The following is a 22,208-nucleotide window of genomic DNA, read 5'->3' as shown; positions in this document are numbered from 1 at the left end:
GAAGCGTGGCAGTCGGTCCCAGCAGCCGCGTTGGCACGGTGTCCCCCGGGGGCCCTCCTGGGGTTTTGCACAAGCCCAGGAAAGGGCCCGTCGGGGAACGTGGAGATGCTGACAGGAACTGCCGTATCAATGACTATTTGCAGAACGGGAGCAGCGACAGGGCATCAACCCAGCAGGGGCATCATGAAGTAGATCGTAAGGGGGGAAAGGCGGGAAAAAAGGAAACGCCCCTTTACTTTCACAGCAACCAATCGCAGCCCAGACCCTCTCCTGCGGGGGCCCGCTCTCGCCCACCGATTGGCTGCTTCCCCACCGCTATTGAAAGCTTAACTGTCCTGACAAGGCCAAACTCTGGGCTGAAGGAAACTCGCGTTGTGGGATCAGCACAGGATTTATTTTATTTTATTTTATTTCGATCCTCCCAGCATTGAAAAACGTTTTTATTTATTTATTAATAGTTTGCCGATCTGACGTTTCTCTCCAGGGGCAGCTCTTGCACTCGCCCCGGGCTCCGCGGGTGTCCCACCGTTGCGAAGGGGCACCTTCGGCGTGTTTGTGTGGCGATGACGGACCCACAACGCCAGGGCCCGGGCAGGGCGCTCCCGCCTTCCGCAGCATCCTTCCGCTTCAGGCACCGGGCGTATCGCGGGGAGGCGGTGAGAGGAGCCGGGGAAACACGCGGCGCTCCCGCAGCCACGGAGCTTCTTCAGGCGGCTGGATCGGTTCCCGAGGCAGCCTGCAGAAGGGGAGCCTCGCTCGGATTTGGAGCCGGCCTCTTGGCCGAAGACTGGGCGCCTCCGCTGCTGCGCGGCCCAGACCCCTTTGATCCCAGTCAGGGGAAAGGGGAGGACCTCCGTCCTACATCTCCCAGCAGCCCACAGCGCGCTCAGAAGGAATTGTGGGAACTGAAGTCCTAGCGACTCTGCCAGCCTCAGCCCGCTCAAGGCAGGGGCCGGGCGTGCCCCCCCGTCTCCCCCCGGGCTTCTGCGCCGCCGCCCCTCTCCACGACGGACGGGAAACGCGCCAGGAGGCCTTTTCGGTTCTTCCAGGGGGAACCCCCCCCGCCGCAACATCTGGAAACTGGATTCCAGCAGCAGTCCACCCAAGACCCCTGGACACAATATCGGAAGTGCGATGTGAGCTCTGGGATCTTCCCCCAGGGCCTCTTCTCTGGGGGTCTCCTGCTCCTGTACGTGGAGGCTCCATTTTGTACTGGTGGCTTTCGGCCGGTGATCCTGCATCGCCCTGGGGCTCGATGGGCAGCGGCCAGCTGCTTCCAGCTTGGAGGAGACTCTCCGAAGGGTGAGCCGTGCCAGCCTTCTGCAGGTGGCGTCTGCTCCTGCCACCGAGCCCCGGTTTAGCCGTCGTCTGTCGAATGAGCCCCAGTTCCTTGGGATCGCCCGCCCTGTGCTGTCAATAATCTGCAAATCCGCCAACGTGCCCTAACGCGTTTGTTTTTTTAAAGAGACTGGCGGAGGAAGGAAGGAGGAAGGCGCTCTCCGCTGCGCCCGCAAGGTCTCCGGGCCGGCTGCCGCTCTAAGAGACCGGACTGAGCCCCGCCGAGGTTGGGGGCGGCGCTGGGCTCGCCGGCTTTGCGGTAGCCGCGGCGGCGGAGAACGGGGAGCGCCTTGGCCGGGCGGGGGCTGCGCGGCGCCTCCCCGGGAGCAGCAACTGTGCGGGAGCTGGGTTAAGGCCCGCCGCCCCGCCCCGCCTCTCGGGCGGGTGTGTGCGAGGCTCTGCCCGCCTCTCCCCCCGTGTGCAGCAGAGGGAAAGGACCGGCTGTTGCTCCGTGGAAGCCGCCGCCTTGCGTCCTGCAACTGCGCCCCCGTCCCGTCCTGCAGCTGATGCCCAGGGAGGGGCGACGCGATGGGCTTCCTGCACCAACTTTACCTCCTGCTATGGAAGAACGTGACGCTGAAGCGACGCAGCCCGGTCAGTAGCGGGGGGGAGGCGGGGGATCTGGAGGGGAGAAAGGGGACGGGGGCTGGGCGCCCTCCCCCTCGGCCGGCGGGGCTGCCCAGAGGCTGGCAGCCTTGGGGTGGCCGAGGTTTCCTTGCGCTATTTGTCCAGGGGCCGGCGGCGGCTTAGGAAAGGGTCCCGCCGAGCAGCTGGGGTGGGAGTCCGGAGACCCCCTCCCAATCTCTCTGCTTCCACACTGTGAGAGAGGGATCTGCTCGGAAGACCCTCTGCCGCTCGCTGGAAGGGCAGGAGGGGAGCTGGAGGGCTCGGCCTTTGTTGGAGGGGATAAAATGCAGAGAGGGCCAATCGGGGCTCAAAAGCCCCCCCCCTTGATGATCGCATTTGGAGAGCCTGCAAAGAGGCTGGGCAGAGGGCTGCCTCCACCTGTCCCCCAAAGGTGAGCCGTCTCTGCCAGCCGCCCTTCCCTCCCGTTTCCAGGTCAAGGGCGGAAGAAGCTTCAAAGGTCTTTTTGTAGAAAGAGACAGAAATCCGCAACAGGTCCTGGTGGGGTATCCTGAGCGTCTGAGCCTTCCCCAGCTTCCTCTGGCTTGGAGATGGGGCAAAGAAAGACCATCTCTGTCAGACAGCCAAGGTGGGAGTTGTAGTCCAGCACATCTAGAGAGCAGTAGGTGAGGGAGGCCATGTGTGCCTCCCTTCTGGGGCCCTCTGTCTCCAGCCAGGTGGGCCAGTTTGTGGGTTGTTTCCCAGCCCTTAGAGATGATCAGGGGGGCCGGGGCCAGTTTTCTCTGAACCAGGGTTGTCGGAATAAAACCCTGGCAGTGTCCGGCTTCATGTGGAAGGCACAGCCAGAGGCAGGAGGGTTCCCAAATTGTGCTAAGCTGAGCCAAAAGCAGTTCAACTCTGTTGTTGACACAATTTTATCTCTGCTCCCCTATTTAAAAATAAACCTGGCATTTATCCCTCCTTAGCACCAGCCTCACCAGGGAAGGCTTGGTTCTCGCTTTGCAAGGCGCCTTGCAATCTGTGTTGTGCTCCCAGCTGCCTGGCATCTGCCTTTCAGGAGCTCTGCCCACTCCCTGGCCTGTGGAACTCATGGCCACAGTCTTGCACTGGCATGAATCATGATGCTAGTTGTGGAGAAAACTGTCCTTTCCTGCGGTAGCTAATTGTGCCGTCCTGACTATCGTCTAGGAGGGGGGTATCCTCCTCATGGTGGGTGGGGGTTTGGGCAGCGAGGAGTAGGAATCCCCCTCCTGTTTGCTGGAGGAATTTAAGCTCTTCACTGGCATAAGAGTGGTCAGGCAGAGGCATCGCCAGGCTTTAAGGCACCAGGCTGGCATGAAGGCGGGGCACTGGCATTTGATCTCCTGCCCTTTTCCTGGTGGGGACGGAGGCCGAAGCCTGCAGGGAGCTGACCAAGAGAGTTAGGGGCAAAGCGCAGAGACGCTCCCCAAAGTTATATGAAGGCCTTACGTGAGCTCTGCGGGGTTTATCATCTGCAACCCTTTTATGGGGCAGCTTCATCCGTGGCTGCTGTGGGGTTCAGCCAGAGCTTGAAAACCAGAATTGCAGTCCATAACCCAGGAGTGGATTCCTCCACCTGTGGAAATCAGCACCTGCTTGGTTTTTCTTCCCTCAGCTCAGGACCAGGGCTCCGACTGCACAGTCTGGGGCTACCCAGGCACCGTAGAAGCAGGGGATGTGCAGGCATTTTTGTGCCACCCAGGGATGGGGGGGGGGTTGTCTTTAATTCCCCTCCCCCCCGCTGCATGATGATTAGACCATTAAAGAGATTTTCGAATATATCTTGGCTCTCTTGGAAGCTGGTGTGTCTCAGCCCCTCGCTCTCCTTCCCTGTGCTGGGCTCTCCCCACTGCTTCTGCATCCCAGAAAGACCCTGTGCTGGTTTTCTCCAGCCTCTTCCCAGCAGGGATGATCTCCCCCCCCCCCAAAAAAAGGGGCCCTTCTTAGGAAAGGGCTGGAGGAAGCCCTGGATAGGATTTTGGTGTTCAGAGCTGGGGCATCCCTGGTCATTTGTTATCTCGGGGCAGCTTGATAGCCTTGCAGAGTTTGGCTGCTTCCTCTGGCGTTGCTTTCTCTTTATCTTTGACCTCCCTTTGAACAATTCAGCAATCTGCCCGTTCTTGGAACCGTAATTTCATTTGCAGCCCTGGCTCCTGTCCTCTGCAGAAGAGAGCCTCCCCGGGGCTTGGCTCCCCCCCCTAATTTATGCCCTTTGTAATGTGGAGGATCTGGCTAAGCCCTCTGCAGCAGCAGCACCACCAGCTCAGCAGCTTGGTGGGGGGGGGGGTGTTCGTATAAATTCCGCAGAAGCTTCTGCTGCGGAACAGCCTTTGCTCCCTTTCCAGCAGAGAGGCTGGATTTCAGCTTCCTGGGCAGGGATGTGGCCCCTGGCAGGAAAGCCCAACCTTGCAAAATCTCCTCTCCATTTGTCTTGAGGAGACAAAACAGTTCCCCAAAGGCAGGGGAGGCTTTTGTGTGGATGCTGACAAACCTTGCAGGGATGTGTCCATTTTGACACCAAGAGCTAAGCTGGGCCTGACCCAACGGAGAGCTCCTTCTTTAGCTCTGGCCAGATTTAAAAAAAAAAAAAAAACCTGTGCTTTTTCTGGAAAATTCTTCTGTTTTTGTTCTTTTTCTAATGCAGGCCCTCCTGTCTCTGTGTTGCATAGCAAAATAGACAAAACCCTGTCGGTAAACTGATTTTCCTAAGAACAGAGCAAGCAAACTTTGTGTTGGGAGAGAACCTGATTCCCAAAGCTGGCTGGGGAATTCTGGGAAGGGAAGTCCAGCCATCTTGAGAGTTGCTGCTCTAAAGGGAGTGGCTGCATTTAAGCCCCTTTTTTGCCCCCCTCTAGGAATTCAGGCTGGTTGGGTTGAACAATCTGCATAAAGCTGGTGCAGCCTCAAAAGAGGGACTCCTAGTCTGGCCAGATTTTGGCTAAATTCGGGGGGCTTCACTCCCCTCCTTTCTGTACAAGCTCCTGCTGGATCCTGGTGAGAGGAGCGGAGAGGAGGCTCTCTCATAGATGTGTCACATGTGTCTCCTGAGCATGGCAAATTTTGCTGGATTTTATTTACCTCCAGGGTCTTGAAAGGATCTCCTTGCTTTCAGATCCATGTGAGGGAAGAAAGGCTGCCCTGAAGGGTTTGGGAGCCGTGTCTCTGTATGATGAGGCCCCCCTCTATTGCTCCTCTCCTGGGGTCCCCCGTCTGGTCCAATCTGGGGCCCAGAACAGCCTGGTCCTGCTTGGTGCGCATCAGCCCAGATGGGTCTTTTTTTAGCATGCTGGTCTGTTTAGAGAGATCTTGCAGATCTGAACCTCGGTTAAGGGACATCTGGTGGGAGAAGAAAGCCCTTTAGTTGCAGCTTTGACACAAGCCCACACTCCGCTGTGGGTCTTTCCATTGTTCTTCCTGCTTGAAATGGAGAGATTTTGCTGGCCTGCTGAAGCTGACCTCCCCGCCTGGACAAAGGGGGATTTGTCCACTAGGACGTCAACGCCACCTCGGCTGCGAGTTTCTGGAAGCATCTTCTCTGTTTGATGCATGGATTTTCTTTGCCTGCCGTCCTCCCACCCTCCCACCCAGCCACCCTCCTGCTCTAAAGCTAGGAACAAGGTGGGCAGTTCTGCTCATCTTTTAATCCTCTTGTGCATGAGAATTTGGGGAGGCAGAAGGGAGGTGACTCTCTTGCAGCTTTTGACTATGTGCTGAAGATAGAGGGAGGGCTAAAGGCTCATGTAAGCAAAAAAAAAAAACAACAACCCCAACCCTGAGTGAAATAGCTGCTGTTTTTTGGACGCCATGAATAAAGTTTCAGGTTTTAATTTTAGGCACTCAACTGGGTGTCATGCTAGGCATCCACCCACCTTATCTTTGGGCAGCTGTTTCACTAGGCCCATAACGTGAGCTGTGCAGATTAATTTCCTCCCACCCCCCCCATCCCATGCTTTTTATCTTTAAGTGAGAGGGGAAGGGGGCTAAGAAGAAAAATGCTGCCTTTTAATCTCACTTAAAGCAAAGCACCCTTTAGACTACAGGAGAGAGAGGCGGTTTGTTGTTGTTTGATGCAGAATTCATATATTTAGAAACAGGCACAGATTTGTTACAGGATGTGTTTTAAAAGTTGAAAGGAAAATACTTTGTAATTAACTCTGAGGCTGGACATTCTGTCCTGATGAAATCTTTTCAGATCCATCACTCTGGGGCTGGTGAGGAAGCGGCCAGGCCAGCTTCGGATCCCATGTGGGGAAGGTCTGTCTTTCCCCAAGCGGTGTGGGGTCTCTAGCAGGACCCCCGTGGTCACATCCCTGGCTTTTCTCACAGCTGAAGGCAACGAGGCTGCTTTCTCCGGCAGGGTGGCTTTTGACACAATGAGCTACAAAGAGGCTTGGATGGTGCAAACTGCTGGGTGCTACTCCCGTTCCGGATGGACTTTGAACTGGTCCAAACTGGGAGTTCAGGTCTTTTCATCCAGCCAGTCATTTCCTTCTCAGCAGTGAAGGCACCCCTGCCTTGCGTCAGGAGGGCAGGTGGTGCTCGGCATCCAGGGCAAAGTCATAATTTACCAGGAACTCTTTGATTTACCAGTCCGGAAGTGAGAGAGAGAGGGAGATGTGGGCAAGGAAATAGGCCAGATAAATGGCATTTCACCCCCAGCAAGAACGCTAACAGGAGAAAGAACATGAAAAGTCAGTTTGCACCTGCGTGATAGTTCTTTATTGCCGAAGGTATCCGAAGCCTCCAGTCTGATCCTCCCCTTCCTTCCCAGACACCTGGCTAGGCCGGCTTGGCGACTTTCAGAGGCGTGGGCTGGCTGGGGAATTCTGGGAAAGAAAGTCCCTGCATCTTGGTGTTCTCATGACTGAGAAACACAGCTCTAGACTTTAGTCAGTTCTCCGAAGCGTCCGAATTCATCCCAGCAAGCGGCTTGGGGAATTGTAGTTCACACATCTCAAAGTTGCCAAAGTGGAGAAACACTAAGATAGGCAGCCCCTGAGTGTCAAGATCAGTTGAGTAATCTGTAGGTGGGTTTCCCTAGTCCTCTTCCTGTGTCGGTTGACGGTTGTTAGCCCGTGTGTGCCACTCTGAGTTTTGCAAGAAGACGAAAGGCGGAAACCAGGCGGTCCTTTTACTGCCCGTGACTTTCACTGGAGGGGGGAGGCGCTCCCTCTAGCTCCTTCCTCCGAGCCCTGCACAGTTGCATCACAGCTCTGTTGTCCTCTTCTGCTAAACAGCCAGCCCCCCCCCTGCCCTTTCCTGATAGGGCACAGGTGAGCCTGGCAAACACTCCTGGGAGTGCAGAGCCAGGAGCCTAGCCACGGATTTTTTCCGGAAAGAGCTGAGAAGTGCCTGGTGGACCTTTGTCCCATTTGGTCATTGCAAAAGAAAAAAAAAAGAAAACAAGGCAGCTGCCAACCGGCCTGTCCTTTAGCTCACAAAGAGCACACGTGGGATGTTGAGCCTGAAGGAAAGAGAAAGGCCTTGTTATCCACCTGTGCAGGAATAGTTCCTTTCCCCTCCGCTCAGCTGCTCTCTCTTTTTCACAGATCCTGCTCCTCTTCCAAGGAACTTTCCCTCTGGGAGACTCAAAAGCAGAGGGGGGGGGGGAATGAGTGGGAAGCCCCTCCCATTGCTCCTCTCAGTGACCATCTTTGTGGGGATTGAATTTGCAGGGGTTTTTTTTTGTGTGTGTGTGTGTGTGTAAAAGAGAGCGAGCAGGGTCTGAACCCAGTTACTGTCGAGGGGTGATTCACTCCGGCATGGTGTCCTGGGGGGGCAGAACGGCGTGCCTGCTTGCAATGCAAACCCGGATTTGGTTTCTATGGAAACGTAGCAAAGAGGATCTTCTTCATAAGGCGATTTTTTCTAAAAAATAAATTGCAAAGAGGTCCAAAAGGGAAGGGGGGAGCAAACTGGATCAAAGGCATGATCCACTTGCCTCCTCCTATAAAGGGGCAGCGGGCAGCCTCCCCTGCGCAGGTAGCCCGCTCTGTGAAGACTGGATAGGGCTCTCTGCCCTGGGGTTGTGTATCTTTCCCCCTTTCGGTTGTTGTGTGTTAACAAGAAAATTCTCTGTTGCTGGGAGACTTCGATGTTTTTAACTGTTGAGGCAATGGTTATTGCTGCAATTTTGCTCCAGGAAATCTCTCTGCAAATATATAGGCAAAGACTTCCTGGATTCCAGAGTCACAAAGAAGGAAATAATAACGTGTGAAATAAATACTCTGCTTTGGGCTGCGGTAAAGCAGCCCCGTCTTGCAGGGGTTTGGCCCGAGGGTCGCTCACTCGGCCTGGAGAGCCAGGTGGGCTGCGGGCAGCACCACCCTCTTTGCCTGCCCTTTTCCAGTTGGCCAGCTTGAGCCAGGAGCCGTCCCAGGGCCCAGGTGTGGCTTCCTCCTCTTCGGTCTGCTTCAGCAGTCCCCAGCTGGCTGTTGGGGTGCCACAGGTGCCGATGGCCCAAGACCTTCGGAGGGACGATGCCGTCCAGCGCGTTCCACGGTAAACACCACCAGGCGTGGCAGCTTCCTTCCAAAATGTTAATGGCTGAAGGCAAGATGCCATTCTGACGCCCGAACGCTTGGTGCTGCCTGGTAGAAACCAACTAATAAAACAGGGCTCATGTTTCTGGTAACAAAATGACAATTGTGAGTTTCCCATCAGTAAACAAGGGAGGAGGGAGCCAGTGGGGAGACGGCTGCCCTCCCTGGAGGAAACCTGCCCTGTGGCTTGACTCGGGTTGGGTGTGAGAAGCTGGTGGATCTGAAGCCCGAATGCGTCTCTGCCCCGGGCCTTTCCCAGCAGAGGAAGCTTCCCTTAGTGTGGGAATCTGGGCGGGGGGGGAGGGAGGGGGGACTCTGTTGCTCAGATGTGGCCTCCGAGTTTCAGGCAGCCTCCAAGGAAGGCTAGGGCTGTGGTGCTGAAGCTCCTCCCCTCGGCTCCCCATTTTAGGAAGGCCTCTAAGTCAACAACTCCGGGGAAGAACCAGCCGGTCAGTCGTGGTCAAGGGCACCTTTACAGGTGGACCCTTCTGAAGAGAGAAAGGGGTCACTTTTGTTGGGCCTGGAGGGGAGTCAGGAGGTGTTTGGAGCTGCCCTAAGCATGAAGAGCAAAATGGGGGTCCAGGTGGGCAGACGGGGTGGGAAGGGGTGCTGGAGAGGCAGGAGGGTCTGAGTGGGGATCTTGCTCAACAATGCTCCCTCCCTCCCTCCCCATTTTCACAATACTCTGAATGCTCCATTGCCCGGCATCCTGGGTTTGCACTAGTTAACCTCCTTCGAACAGAACAAACATGGGATGTTGCCCCCAGAAGAGCTGGAGGTCGTGTGTTTCGAATCTAGGTCCGTGAGTCAGGAGGCCTGGCTGGCATTCCCAGGTTGTCTTCCTGATCCATTTCCACCCCCTTGCTAGCCGAGGGGCGGGTGACATGGGGGATCCTAAGCCACTCTCGGATTTGGGAGTCTTCATCAGCCTGTTCCTTCGGCACAGAAGATGCCGGCCCTCTGCCTTCCAGCCAGCTCCTGGGGACGGAGGGCTCTGCCTGGAGGTCTCCCCCTGGCCTTTGACTCATCCAAGCTCTTTCCCCCTCCCCTCCAGTGGGTGCTCTCCTTCGAAATCTTCATCCCGCTGGTGCTCTTCTTCATCCTGCTGGGACTGAGGCAGAAAAAGCCCACCATCGCAGTGAAGGAAGGTAAGCTCCTGGCTACCCAGAGGAATCTGGTAAAACTGGTGAGTCTCCCCGATGGCCGCAGGCAGAAAGTCCACAGGTGAAGCCTTTCACCAGTGGCAAGAAGGCCTCCCCGGGAAGACAAAGCCGAGGGAGGCTGCGCCCTGGAATGAGCCAGCTATCCCTGCCGACGTCCTAGCTCAGAGGGGATGCCTGGAGCGAGCCCGCCTGGTGCAGAAACTCCTGCAGGGATGCAATGGGCAGCCTCTTCCCAGAGCAGCTGCCCCAGCCAAGCCAGATGGCAAGGGTGCTGGCTTTGGGGCCACGGGGGCCGGAAAGGGATTCCCACGCGGTTGCAGCTGATCAGGGTTTGTCTGAAAGGAGCCAACCTCCTGCAAAGGGGCAGGGTCATACGTCTTAATTGAGCCCATTGTAATGGGGAGCGACCTTCAGGTGCCCCCTTTGGCAATGCCCCCTGGCCAACCGTCTGGGGCCTTCCTTTGCCCCCCCAACTGACCAGGGCAAACGGCCCAGATTGCCAGTTCTGCCCTCTGAAGCATCGCCATGATCCGCCTGATTTGCTTTGAGGTTTGTTTTTCTTTTGTTTCTGAAACGTTTTTTTCTTCTTTTCCCCCCACTCTTATTTTTCTTTTCTTTTCCCCGACCTGACTTCTTTCTGTCTTCTTTTGCGCCCGTGTTACCTCTAGTCTGTAAGTTGGTTTCCTTTGGGCTGAAGCCAAGGCTGTTTGCCCTCTAGTTGACTAACATTGTTTTAATCCTGGCTTTCCCCAGTCTCCTGTCACGTTCGTAGCCCTCCCAGTCATGGTGGCGGGTAACCTTTGGGAGTGCCACAGGGTAGAAGGTCCTCTGCAAATTCAGAATCCAAGGCCCTTCCCTAAACACCACCAGCTCCTTTGCAACTTTGGGAATCGCAAAACCCTCCAAAATCAGAACAGCCCCCCAAAAAGGCCGCAAAGGGTTGTTTGCCACCATTGCGATCCACCTCCCTCTAGATCCATATCTAGCTTGTTTATTCCCCCCCCCATCCTGCTTTCTTTCCTGCAGTTGATCAGAGTTGGGCACTGGAGGGTGTGATGTGGCTTCATTCCCTCCTGCCCCACCTAGTCCACCCTCCCCGTCTTTTTAACTTGCCCCCTAGGATGTGGCTAACAGGTTGTCCAAAGCCATCTGCCTTTGGCCATGGGGGATGAAAGGTCACTGGTTTCCTGGCTTCTGAGCTGGATGGGTCACCAACTCAGGCACTTGCAGAACCGCCAATGCCCCCAACACAGAAGCACCGGACAATAAACACAACTAGATCTCGGTGCATGTTTGTTGAGAGACTAAGCGTTCTTCTGAGTAAACCTTTCGTGGAGGGAAATGGTCGGATCAAGCTGCGTCTTTTGAAATCTCTGGAGATCCAGGAATTCAGGCCGGACATTTAAAGTCCAACTTTTTAATGTCTGAAGAAGGGCACCTAAAGATCTAAAACAAAATTGAATTTTTTTTTTTTAAATTGAGTTATGGCGAATTTATCTTTGAGGATTGGTTTTAAACCTCCTAATACTGGGGAAAGTTTTGTTTTGGCTCCAAATTCCACTTGATAAGAGGCTGCCAGCAGACTGGAGTTCCACCTTGGGACAGACACGATGCCAGCTTGGTTGTGTGCAAAGGACCAGCTTTTCCATGCTGGTGTTCTCCTGAGGTGCTGGACTACAGAACCCATACCCCCTTACCAAGTGTCATGGGCCATGTGATCCAGCGCCTCTCAAGAAGGCCAATTCTGAGGGGGAATTTGATGGAAGGACCGCTGACCTTTAACCCTCTGAACCGTCCCTCTGGCTAACTGGAAGGAACTTCCCCAAACTGATCTGACTTTCACGCTGCTCTCTGAACTGGTTGTACGTCTTCTTGCACACCCTGCCAGCTTTCCACCTATCCCTCTTTTCTCACGCTCTTCCTTCTCTAGCTTACTACACGGCATCGCCCCTCACCTCGGCCGGCATCCTGCCCGTCATGCAGTCCCTGTGCCCTGACGGGCAGCGCGACGGGTTCGGCTTTCTCCAGTACTCCAATTCCAGGTGGGTCCGCACGCCCAACGCCCCGGTTTCCGGCATTCTTGACAAAGATGGTTGGCGGCTGGGGAGAGGAGCCTCCCGAGGGAAAAAGGGCTTCCTTGGCCAGCCGAGGCCCCCGGAGCCCTTCAGGGAAGCCTCGGTCGCCCTTCCGGTTGCAAGGGGCGAGTTTTGGCTGTCGTATTTCCGGAGAGCAAGCGTGGGCAAGGCTGGGCAGACTTCAGGCTGTTTTCTCCACCAACCTGGCAAGGGCAAAGGGCTGAAGGAAGCCAGGGCACCTCTCAGGGCGGCCCCCATTCACACATGCCTCCTCCCCCCCCCATCTTCCCTGCAGGGTGACCCAGTTGCTGGAGCGGCTGAATGAGGTGGTGGAGAAGAGCAACTTGTTCCACCCGGATCATGCCGGCCCAGAGGAGGAGTTGGAGTCTCTCCGGCGCCACCTGGAGTCTCTCGGCAGCAGCAGCGGGCCCAGCGCGGTGGAGACTCAGTTCACCAGCCACATAGGTGGGTCGGGGTCCTCCCCTGTGGGGAAGGGCAGGCCAGGATGCAGCTGCTCGTCTCTTCCGGTTGCCCGAAGGTTGCTGCTCTGGGGACAAGCTGAGCTGCTGCCCGCCTGAGGGCGGGCTCTCCCTGCCTGCGCTCCCTGCCCTGCCCTGTCTCCCCCTCCCCATTTACCTCCTTTTGCTCCTTCCTTGGCAGCCCCCGGCTTCTCCCTAGACGCCATCGCCAAGGACAAGACGGAGCTTCACCGCTTCCTCATGCAGAACCTCTCCTTGTCCAACGAGATGGTGGGGCTGCTCACGGGCTCCAGCATCAACCTGAGAGAGGTTGGTGGGGAGGAGCAGAGGCAGAGCGTGGGGGGGGCAGGGAGGGTGTCAGCTGCAGGCACAGACCTGGCGGGACAATCAGGCTGCAGGCTTGGGGGAGGGGGAGGGGGGGGGAAGGGAGTTCAAGGGGGTCAGAGTTTGAGAGTTCTCTCTGTAGGTATACCGGCTTGTCTTTGGCATGTCCCCCGGCTCTGCCGATGGCTTTGGCCCAGTGGACAAGCGGCATCACCCGGAGGTGAGTCTTTGTGTTGCTGGTCATGGCAGGCGGGGGAGCAGAGAGGGAGGATGGACAAGGGGCTGGCTGGGGTGATGGGTGGACTCTGGCTGGTTCAAGAAGGGGGCGAATGGATCGTTCCCGTTTGGTCCAAAAGCCCGGTCCATCTGTCAAAGATCTGGGGGAGGGGGGGGGAAGCATTGCAATAACCGAGGCAGGGAGGGGGCCGGTGGTGTGTAAAAGCCCCGAGAAGAGGGGGATGAAGCCGCAGAGCCTGAGGGGCATCAGCCAGATTTGGAGGGTCTCCAGTTCCACTTCTCCACTCTTCCCCTTCCCAGAAAAGCTTCCTGGGTAGCCTGAAGATGATGGAAGATGGGCTGGTTCGGCAAGCGCTGCGCCACCCCCTAAAAGGCGCCCAGCGGAAGGCCATCCTCCAGCTCTTCTCCCACGCCATGGGCCTGGCCAGCCCCATGGCAGAGACCCCCAGCTCCAACAGCCCACAATCCTTTGTGAGGGACGTGGAGGTGAGGGGGCCAGGAGGAGGCCAGCTGGGGGATTGGGGAGGGGGCTTCAGGAAGGCAGGGAGGGGGCAGCCACCGGCCTCCCCCAGCCCCAACAATCCACTGTGCCCTCACGGCCGGTCTGCTTGCCTGGGGATTCCGACTGGGCCCTCTGGCCATTCCTTCGGTGACCACAATTGTTTCCTTTCCCCCCCCCCAGAACATCCTTTTCACACCCCCTGTGCTGGAGAACCTGACGTGTGGCCAGAACCAGGACGAGCTGAGACACATCCTGGTCATCCCGGAGAGCCAGGAGCCTCTCCTGAGGGCCTATCGCACTGCTGTCTGCAACCAGAGCGCCGGCCTCCGGGCCGACTACTTCAGGCAGCTGGCCGTGGAGATGAAGGACCAGCTGGAAGCGGGCAAGGTGGTTGAACAGGTGAGGTGGGCAGGGGAGACTCTTCTGCGCTCCCCAGCCCTCGGGCATCCCCCTCCTGCCCCGAGAGCCTCATCTTCGCGTCCGGTGCAGGGTCGGGATGGGCACGGACTGCCGAGAGCCATTGCCCCGAAGGGCCTTCCGAGGGGGAGGGGGAGGTCCTCGGCTGCAACCAGGTCTTTCACCCTGCAGCTGAAGCTGGACGAGGTGAACCACACCATGACCCAGAGCCGCCTCCCTGCCCTGCTGGAGGACCTGATGGAAATGGAGAAGGTGCTGAAGGACCTGGACATCCTCTCTGCGCTGGCTAAGCTCCTCCCCAAGGGGGCCTGTGTCGCAAAAGCGCCCCCCATCGCCCCCAACGGCACCGGCTCCGCTGCGAATTTTACCTCTGGCACCAATTCCAGCTCCGAGGAGGGCAGGGCCGAGAGCGAGCTCCCGGCCGAGGATCCCCAGGGGCAGTGCTCGGCATTCGTGCAGCTCTGGGCCGGCCTGCAGCCCATCCTCTGTGGGAACAACCGGTGAGGGCGCCGGGTGCCTGGGCTTTCCCTTGGGGTCAGTGTCCGGAGCCGCTGCTCTGAGCTGGCGAGCGCGGGCATGCCAGTGACCTTCCGAATCTGACCTTTCAGGACGATTGAGCCTGAGGCGCTCCGGCAGGGGAACATGAGCTCTTTGGGCTTCACCAGCAAGGAGCAGCGCAACCTCGGCCTCCTGGTGCACCTCATGACCAGCAACCCCAAGATCCTGTATTCGCCCGTTGGCACCGAGGTGGACAGAGTCATCCAGAAGGTGGGCCGGGCGCAGGAGCAGGCGGCTTCTGCATTCGGGGTTTTGCTCAGTTGATGCGTCCAGGGATGCCTCCTGCCCTCTCCACAAATGTAACACACAGACACACACACACACACACACACCTGGACATCTCCACTTTTGTGTATTGACCTTTGGAGAATCACAGCTAGCGGAGTCTCCCCCGGGCTCCCTCAGCTGCCCTGCCTTTCCCTGAGTTGCAGAGAGATTTGTTTTCATCCGGGGGGGACTCGGCACCCAAAGGAAATTGTCCTTCCTTTGAATATCCCACCTGCAAAGTCCTTGAGGTCTCCTGCTTAATCCCCCCCCCCCATCCCCGCACTACAGGCCAACGAGACCTTCGCCTTTGTCGGGAACGTGACGCGCTACGCCCAGGTCTGGCTCAACATCTCCGCTGAGATCCGCGGCTTCTTGGAGGAGGGCAAGTTGCAGCAGCGGATCGCCTGGCTGCAGCAGGTACGGGGGGGGGGAAACATTGGCTTGAGCCCCCACCCCACCCCGGGCAGCAGGGAAGAGGGCTGGCGAAGGGAATCTGGATTCCGCCCAGCTCAGCTGAAGCCAGAGTGGAAGGGGCTGCCACTTCTCACAGCCCGCTCTGTTTGTCCCCCCCCCCCAGATGGCGGAAGATCTTCACAGGCACCCTGAGATCCTGAACGTCTCTGACAGCTCCCTCCTCCACGGCTTCACGGAGAGCAACCTGTCCCTCTCCAACACCAGCACACTTCTGCAGCAGCTGGACACAATCGACAACGCTGCCTGCGGCTGGATCCAGTTCATGTCCAAGGTGGGTCAAGCTGGGCTCCTCCTTGGAGATTTCACGGTTGGAAAGTCAAGAAAGGAGTCCCAGAAGAGGGCATGGCAGGACTTTTTAAAAATACCTTGAAGATTTAAAGTGTATTTTTGGCATGGGGCCGTTCTGCAAAAAGTCATGGTTTGAAAAAGAAAGGAAGGATTTAAGATTCAGATGGCTTAAAAATACAAACTTCCAGAATAGGCCTTTCTCGCAGAAACTGAGCAGGGGCTGCGGGGTTTTCTGAGCGTCTCCGTCTCTGTCCCCAGAGGCAGGGATTGCCTCGACTTCCTCACCTCTGGGGTGATCACCCCCCCCCCCAGGACTGGGGCAGCCACAAGCAGCCTCCCCTCTGGGGGGACCCTGATTGTGGGGAGTCCAAGCGTCTGACTCACACCTGCCTTTCCCCAGGTCAGCGTGGACATCTTCAAGGGCTTTTCGGATGAGGAGAGCATCGTGAACTACACTCTGAACCAAGCCTACCAAGACAACGTCACCGTGTTTGCCAGTATGGGCCTCACATCTTCCACTCAAGTACTGGGACCAGCAGTTGGGGCACTGGGGTTTCCGGGCAGGACTGGCCTCACTGTAGCCGGGGTGTGGGTGGGTGGGGAAGAGTTCCTAGAAGTGGCCTTCTAACACCCATAATCCCCAGAATTGGTGGAAGAGGAAGGATGGCACCAACAGCTTCAGCACTGTGGACAGCTCCTAGCCTAGTGATTCCATATATTGCAGTTTGCCAACCTTGTCAAGTATTGAGATTTGCAGGTGTCCACTCCCGGAATTCTGGGAGGTTGAGCCTGCTGACTGGGAATTTTGGGAACTGAAGTTCACGTGTCTTTTTTTTTTTTATTAAAAAAGTTTTTATTTTCCATTTACTCATACAAAATACAATTCACCATTGGTACCGCCTGCCCATTCCCCCCAGGCTGCGTCCACCCTCTCTAAACCTTCCCTACTTCCCTCCTCTTTCTCTCCTCCCCTCCTACTCTCTTCCCCTCCCCATCTCCTCTAACCATCCTACTTCCTCCCTACTCCTTCCTCCCCTCTCATCCCTCTCACACACATGAACGCAGCATAGGGGAAATGCCCAAGCATTTGCCATGACTATATAATCATTACCCACCCACTCACCCACCCACCCACCCTCAAACCTACCCCCCCTCACTTCCCAGAGCAGAGTACAGGGTTGTTAATAAGAAGGTTAACAATAATAAAAAAGGGGGAAAAAAGAAAGAAAAAAGAAAAATCATACTTAACCTTTAACTCCCCTTAAATTAAGACATATAAACAAATCTCTACAACAGTTACTATAAAGTTCATGTGTCTTAAAGATGACAAGGTTGAGAAACACTGGTGTGTTGACTTCCTGATTGCAGAACGTTGCGTCTCAGAGCTCCTTCTGTGTGTAAGGCTAATGCAGTCGGTGCTGTAGAGAGATAGAAATATGGATTTATGGGTATGTTGACTTGAGAGCCCACCTATTATTTTAGAGAAGATGGCCTGTTGGTTGAATGCCTCATCCCAGGTCAACACCTGACCCCCTTTGGGGCCGAGCCAGTGTGCTTGCACTTCTGTTGCCTCCCTTGTGGACTGTCTCCTTTCTCCTTTTCTCCCAAAGGTGTGATCTTCCAAACCAACAAGGATGGCAGCCTCCCTCCCCACGTCATGTACAAGATCCGTCAAAATTCCAGCTTCACGGAGAAGACCAACGAGATCCGGCGGGCGTATTGGAGACCCGGGCCGAACAACGGGGGCCATTTCTACTACCTGTATGGCTTTGTCTGGATCCAAGGTGAGCCCAGCTGGCTTCTTCAGGGCCTGAAGAGATGGTCCCTTTTCCCGTCCCAAGTTCTGTGAAGGTGTGTCCTTCGGCTGTGGGTTAACTAAGCGCACACTTCAGCAGCAGTTCCTGGCCCTTCGGTTTTGTTACCCATGCGCTGTCAAGGCGAGTCACCTCTGGGGGCCAGTTTGGGGGCCACAGCGCTGGCCCTCGCAGCTGGAAGAATAGATGCCCTGAGAAGCATCGGAATAAGCCTCAATGCTTCTCTCTTTCCAAAGACATGATGGAGCGCGCCATTGTCAACACCTTTGTCGGCCGTGATGTGGTGGAGCCTGGCAATTACGTGCAGATGTTTCCCTACCCCTGTTACACCCGTGATGAGTGAGTCCCCGGCCTTGGGACGTGGCGCTCCCTGGGAGAAGGGCAGGGAGGGTCTCTTCCCTGGAAAGCCGGAGGCCAAGGAGAAGGCCCAAAGTGCTGTGCTCCAAAGAGGAGCTTCTGTCGGCCCGGCCCTTGACCCACTCCCTCCTCCCTCCCTGGGGGGCTCCTGGGCTGTGGACGAGGCTCCCCTTTCCCCTTCCTCCAGCTTCCTGTTTGTGATTGAGCACATGATGCCCCTCTGCATGGTCATCTCCTGGGTGTACTCGGTCGCCATGATGATCCAGCACATCGTGGCGGAGAAGGAGCATCACCTGAAAGAGGTGAGGCTGCAGGACTGCTTCCTGAGGCCAGAAAGAGACCCAGAGGCAGGCAAGGAAGGGGGGCTGGGAAACAGTCCAAGGGAGCGGAAGGCCATGCTGGAAAGCCAGGACTTAGCCGGACGCTGCAGCTGGGCTCTGCCCAAGCCAGCCTCCTCTCTTCTGTGGCGTTCCCTGCGGCTCGCCCTCCTTGTCTGTGTGCCAGGAAGGCCTTCCCTTCCCGCCGCTGCTGGCGTGGCCGTGTCCCTCGGCCGCCCTGCTTAATGAGACCAGGATGAAGTGCCGGGGCAGAGAGCCAGCCAGCAAGCCTGCCTTTGGGCGGGTGGCTGCATCCCTGCCAGGGAATGGAGAGTTGGCAGGGGTGCCAGCTGCAGGGAGAGATTCCACCCAGGCAGGCAGGCAGGGAGAGGCCCTCACAAGAAGCCCCCCTGTCCGCAGCAATTCTGCCTTGGAAAGGCAGCTGAATTCCCATCCACCCTAGTGCTGAAGATTCAGAACTTCAGAATTTATGAGAGTTTTTGGCCTGCAAACAGGCACTTATCCCGGGGCTGATGCTGTGCCCGTGCCTTGCAGGTGATGAAGATGATGGGGCTGAACAATGCCGTCCACTGGGTGGCGTGGTTCATCACAGGCTTCGTCCAGCTGTCCATCTCAGTCACTGCTCTGACCGCCATTCTCAAATACGGGAAGGTCCTCATGCACAGCGACGTGCTCATCATCTGGCTCTTCCTGGCTGTCTATGCCGTGGCCACCATCATGTTCTGGTGAGGAGGGAAGGTGGCCTGGCTGACCCTTGACCTTCATGTTGAGGGCCTAGGGGCTCCTCCTCTGGCCCAGATTATGATGCTTTGCAAAAGAAGGAGATGTGGTCTCCTGCCTCCCCTGGAGATGCCCTGCTGAGCAGAACAACCTCAACCTTCTCCCTCAACGTAGCCCCTGGCTGAGGATGATGGGCTTGGGAAGCCTGCTTAGTTAAGCCCATTGTTGCCCCAGCGGCAGAACTGCGGCCTGTCGCTGACCTCTCCCCCTCTCTTCCCGCAGCTTCCTGGTGTCCGTGCTGTATTCCAGGGCCAAGCTGGCCTCGGCCTGTGGTGGGATCATCTACTTCCTCAGCTATGTCCCCTACATGTATGTGGCCATCCGGGAGGAGGTGGCCCACGACAAGATCACCGCCTTTGAGAAGTGCATTGCTGTGAGTGCCCGGGAGGGGTGGCAGCAGAGATCTGTCCCTGTGGGGCAACGGCTCCTCTTCCAGCTGGGGGGCCTGGGCTGCTCGTGGTTGGGCATCGGCCTGGCAGAGCAAGGGCATGACCAAGGCGCTTCCAGATTTTTCTCAGCCCCTTGAGGAGTTTTTCACCCTTGCCCCTCTCCGTTTCTCCCCAGTCCCTGATGTCCACCACAGCCTTTGGGCTGGGCTCCAAGTACTTTGCCCTCTACGAAATGTCAGGCGTGGGCATCCAGTGGCACACCTTCAGCCAATCCCCCGTGGAAGGGGATGACTTCAACCTCCTCCTTTCCATGATGATGCTGATTGTGGATGCCGTGGTCTACGGGGTGCTGACGTGGTATATTGAAGCCGTGCACCCAGGTGGGGTTTCGGGGGGGGGGCTGGCTTGCTTTCTCTGCCCCTGCTGGCTGCAGCTAACACACTGGCGGGGAGGGCTCCCGCTGTGCCAACCGGTGCTTTTCCCCCAGGAATGTACGGGCTCCCTCGGCCGTGGTACTTTCCGCTGCAGAAGTCCTACTGGCTGGGAAACGGGCGCACCGAGGCCTGGGACTGGTCGTGGCCCTGGTCAAAGAGGACCCCCCTGAGCATCACGGAGGAGGACCAGGCGTGTGCTATGGAGAACAGAAGGATGGGTAAGGGGCTGGGTGGGAGCAGAGCCATCATGGGGCATGGTGTGCTTCGTGGAAAGCGCTCCCTTTCATTTGCCTGTCTTTTGAAGACTGGCACGGGGGCCCCCGGCCAGGGGGGCTCTGGAGAGGCTGTGCTTTTTCCTCAGACGCCTCAGAGGCAGGACCCCCAACCCCTCTGTTCTCTGCTCTTTGTTGTAGAGGAGAGCCGGGGCATCGAGGAGGAGCCCACCCACCTGCCCCTGGTGGTCTGTGTGGACAAACTGACCAAGATCTACAAGACCGACCAAAAGCTGGCGCTGAACAAGCTGAGCCTCAACCTCTACGAGAATCAGGTGGTCTCCTTTCTGGGCCACAACGGTGCCGGCAAGACGACCACCATGTGAGTGTGGCAGGAGGCAGGGGGAGGCTGGGAGAGGGGGCCTCGGTCTGACCCCCTCCCTGCGCCGCTTCCTCCCCACGCAGGTCCATCCTGACGGGCCTCTTCCCCCCGACCTCCGGCTCCGCCACCATTTACGGCCACGACATCCGGACGGAGATGGACCAGATCCGGAAGAACCTGGGCATGTGCCCGCAGCACAACGTCCTCTTTGACAAGCTGACGGTGGAGGAGCATCTGTGGTTCTACTCGCAGCTGAAGGGCATGGCCAGGGAGGAGATCTGCAGGGAGATGGCCAAGTGGGTGTCGCCCTCCTCTGACCCACCCCCTGGAGCCCCCAGCGGTCTCGGATCCCAGCTCCCATGCTCCCCAGCCGGAAGACCCACTGTGCAGCCTGTTGGGCAGGGGGAGCTTTGGGCTCAGATCCGGGGCAGGCCGGGCGAGAGTCTTCCCAGAGGGATCCCAAGTGAGCCCAGCTGGCTTTCCTCCCCACAGGATGGTCGAGGACCTGGAGCTGACCCACAAGTGCCACTTCCTGGTGCAGATGCTGTCCGGAGGGATGAAGAGGAAACTCTCGGTCGCCATCGCCTTTGTGGGGGGCTCACGGGCCGTCATCCTGGACGAGCCCACAGCCGGCGTCGACCCCTATGCGCGCCGGGCCATCTGGGACCTCATCCTCAAGTACAAGCAAGGTGGGTCTGTCTGGGGGGCAGTTGTGGTGCCTAGCAGGTCCCTGGTCTCCTCCTCCCCCCCTTGATGGGCTCTTCAGCCCCCACGTGGCCCACCTCCCCTTCTTCTGCTGCCCCAGGAAGGACCATTCTCCTCTCCACGCACCACATGGACGAAGCTGACCTGCTGGGCGACCGCATCGCCATCATCTCCCACGGGAAGCTGAAGTGCTGTGGGTCGCCCCTCTTCTTGAAAAGCACCTACGGGGACGGGTACAAGCTGACGGTGGTCAAGAAACAGTCGGACGCCCGGACCAACAGTGGTCAGTGCCCCTCCCCACAGCCCTCCCACGTCCAGGGCAGGATTGAATCCTCAGGCCTTGAGCTGGGGCAGCCGTGACTCTGCCTTGGTCCTCTGGCGTCCTTGGCCTTTCGTGCTTAGGTAGACTTCTTCTGAGCAGAGAGGCTCAAATGGCTGTCAGGCCCTCTGCAGCCCCGCCTCTTTTCCCCAAAACTGCTGGTTTCTTTTATAATCACCCATTTCCGCAGCTATTATGGTGGTGATGCTTCAAATTCTGAATTTTTCCCTTTGGCCCGGCTGACTTTCCCCTCCCTCCCCAGAGACGGGGCTCCCACGCAGCCCCCCCTGCCCCTCGGCCACCAGCCCCTGCTCCGAGGAGCGAGTCACCCAGTTCATCAAGAAGCACGTGGCCTCCTGCCTCCTCATCTCCAACACCAACACGGAGCTCTCCTACATCCTGCCCAGCGAGGCTGTCAAGAAAGGTGGCTTCGAACGGCTGTTCCAGGTGGGCGCAGGGGCTTCACCCAGAGCCCTGGCAGTGCCAGGGGGCAGCTGGGGAGGGCTGCTACAATGGTTTTTAAGTTGAGGGCGTCTTCCTTTCCTCAGGGGAGGGGTGGAAAGACATAAAAGTTGCTTTAAAGCAGTTGGATGGTGATCTCTGGGTCGCTCTTCTTCTCAAGAAGCTAGTCCTCTCGAAAGTGGGTCCTTGCCAACCTAGGTGACCCTGTTCTGCCTCCGTGGGACTTGTAAGCAATTCAAGCCCCTGAAGGAACTGGAGGGTGCTGTCATTAGCCCAGACGGAGCTGATAGTAGCATCCCTTCTGGTTACACAGGTAGACTACCCCTGAGCTGGAAGCTCAGGGTTGATATCCACTGATAGCCTCATCCTGCCCCCCTTTCCCTCCTCGAAATGGGAAAGTGATTTAAAGCCACAAATCTGCAGCTCCTTCTGGAGCGGAAGCAAGAAGTCCTTCTGTCCCCCTGGAGGGAGGGATGGCGGCTTGGCTGAGACACGACTTGCCCAGAGCTCTTCCGGGGAAGAGGCTTGCCAGGCCCTCTCGGAGCCCGAGCCCCAGCGAAGGGGCTGCAGTGGGCCTCCGCCTGATTTCCCCCTGCTCCCTTCTGCAGCACCTGGAGCACCACTTGCAGGAGCTGGACCTCACCAGCTTCGGCCTGATGGACACCACCCTCGAGGAGGTCTTCCTAAAGGTCTCGGAAGAAGACCCGTCCCTCGAGAACAGCGAGGCGGGTACGTGGCAGGGGAGC

General features: G+C 57.4%; 1 protein-coding gene across 4 annotated transcripts in view; it reads left to right on the top strand.

The window, feature by feature from the left end:
• The first annotated feature begins 366 nt into the window (after nucleotides 1-366).
• Nucleotides 367-22,208, top strand: part of ABCA2 (ATP binding cassette subfamily A member 2) — a 32,234-nt gene continuing 10,392 nt past the window's right edge. The window contains exons 1-27 of one of the 4 annotated variants that reach the window (XM_039344973.1): nucleotides 367-1,932; nucleotides 9,541-9,634; nucleotides 10,318-10,320; nucleotides 11,580-11,691; nucleotides 12,020-12,189; nucleotides 12,385-12,512; nucleotides 12,670-12,747; nucleotides 13,065-13,250; nucleotides 13,447-13,665; nucleotides 13,855-14,183; nucleotides 14,292-14,451; nucleotides 14,797-14,925; nucleotides 15,086-15,253; nucleotides 15,671-15,767; nucleotides 16,881-17,054; nucleotides 17,321-17,423; nucleotides 17,629-17,743; nucleotides 18,314-18,504; nucleotides 18,782-18,932; nucleotides 19,124-19,328; nucleotides 19,436-19,600; nucleotides 19,796-19,976; nucleotides 20,060-20,272; nucleotides 20,469-20,665; nucleotides 20,782-20,964; nucleotides 21,263-21,447; nucleotides 22,071-22,191. In XM_039344973.1, the coding sequence (XP_039200907.1) occupies nucleotides 1,867-1,932; nucleotides 9,541-9,634; nucleotides 10,318-10,320; nucleotides 11,580-11,691; nucleotides 12,020-12,189; nucleotides 12,385-12,512; nucleotides 12,670-12,747; nucleotides 13,065-13,250; nucleotides 13,447-13,665; nucleotides 13,855-14,183; nucleotides 14,292-14,451; nucleotides 14,797-14,925; nucleotides 15,086-15,253; nucleotides 15,671-15,767; nucleotides 16,881-17,054; nucleotides 17,321-17,423; nucleotides 17,629-17,743; nucleotides 18,314-18,504; nucleotides 18,782-18,932; nucleotides 19,124-19,328; nucleotides 19,436-19,600; nucleotides 19,796-19,976; nucleotides 20,060-20,272; nucleotides 20,469-20,665; nucleotides 20,782-20,964; nucleotides 21,263-21,447; nucleotides 22,071-22,191 (4,123 nt within the window). In that variant the 5' untranslated portion in view covers nucleotides 367-1,866. Of the gene's footprint in view, nucleotides 1,933-9,140; nucleotides 9,635-10,317; nucleotides 10,321-11,579; nucleotides 11,692-12,019; nucleotides 12,190-12,384; nucleotides 12,513-12,669; nucleotides 12,748-13,064; nucleotides 13,251-13,446; nucleotides 13,666-13,854; nucleotides 14,184-14,291; nucleotides 14,452-14,796; nucleotides 14,926-15,085; nucleotides 15,254-15,670; nucleotides 15,768-16,880; nucleotides 17,055-17,320; nucleotides 17,424-17,628; nucleotides 17,744-18,313; nucleotides 18,505-18,781; nucleotides 18,933-19,123; nucleotides 19,329-19,435; nucleotides 19,601-19,795; nucleotides 19,977-20,059; nucleotides 20,273-20,468; nucleotides 20,666-20,781; nucleotides 20,965-21,262; nucleotides 21,448-22,070; nucleotides 22,192-22,208 lie in introns of those variants that run through there. The other 3 variants (XM_039344974.1, XM_039344971.1, XM_039344972.1) reach the window with 3 other exon arrangements.

The sequence above is a fragment of the Crotalus tigris genome, unplaced genomic scaffold (genome assembly GCF_016545835.1).
Source record: "Crotalus tigris isolate CLP2741 ecotype Arizona unplaced genomic scaffold, ASM1654583v1 scf7180000017940.1788314, whole genome shotgun sequence".
NCBI lineage: Eukaryota > Metazoa > Chordata > Lepidosauria > Squamata > Viperidae > Crotalus > Crotalus tigris.
This window is presented reverse-complemented; position numbering and strand designations above follow the sequence as displayed.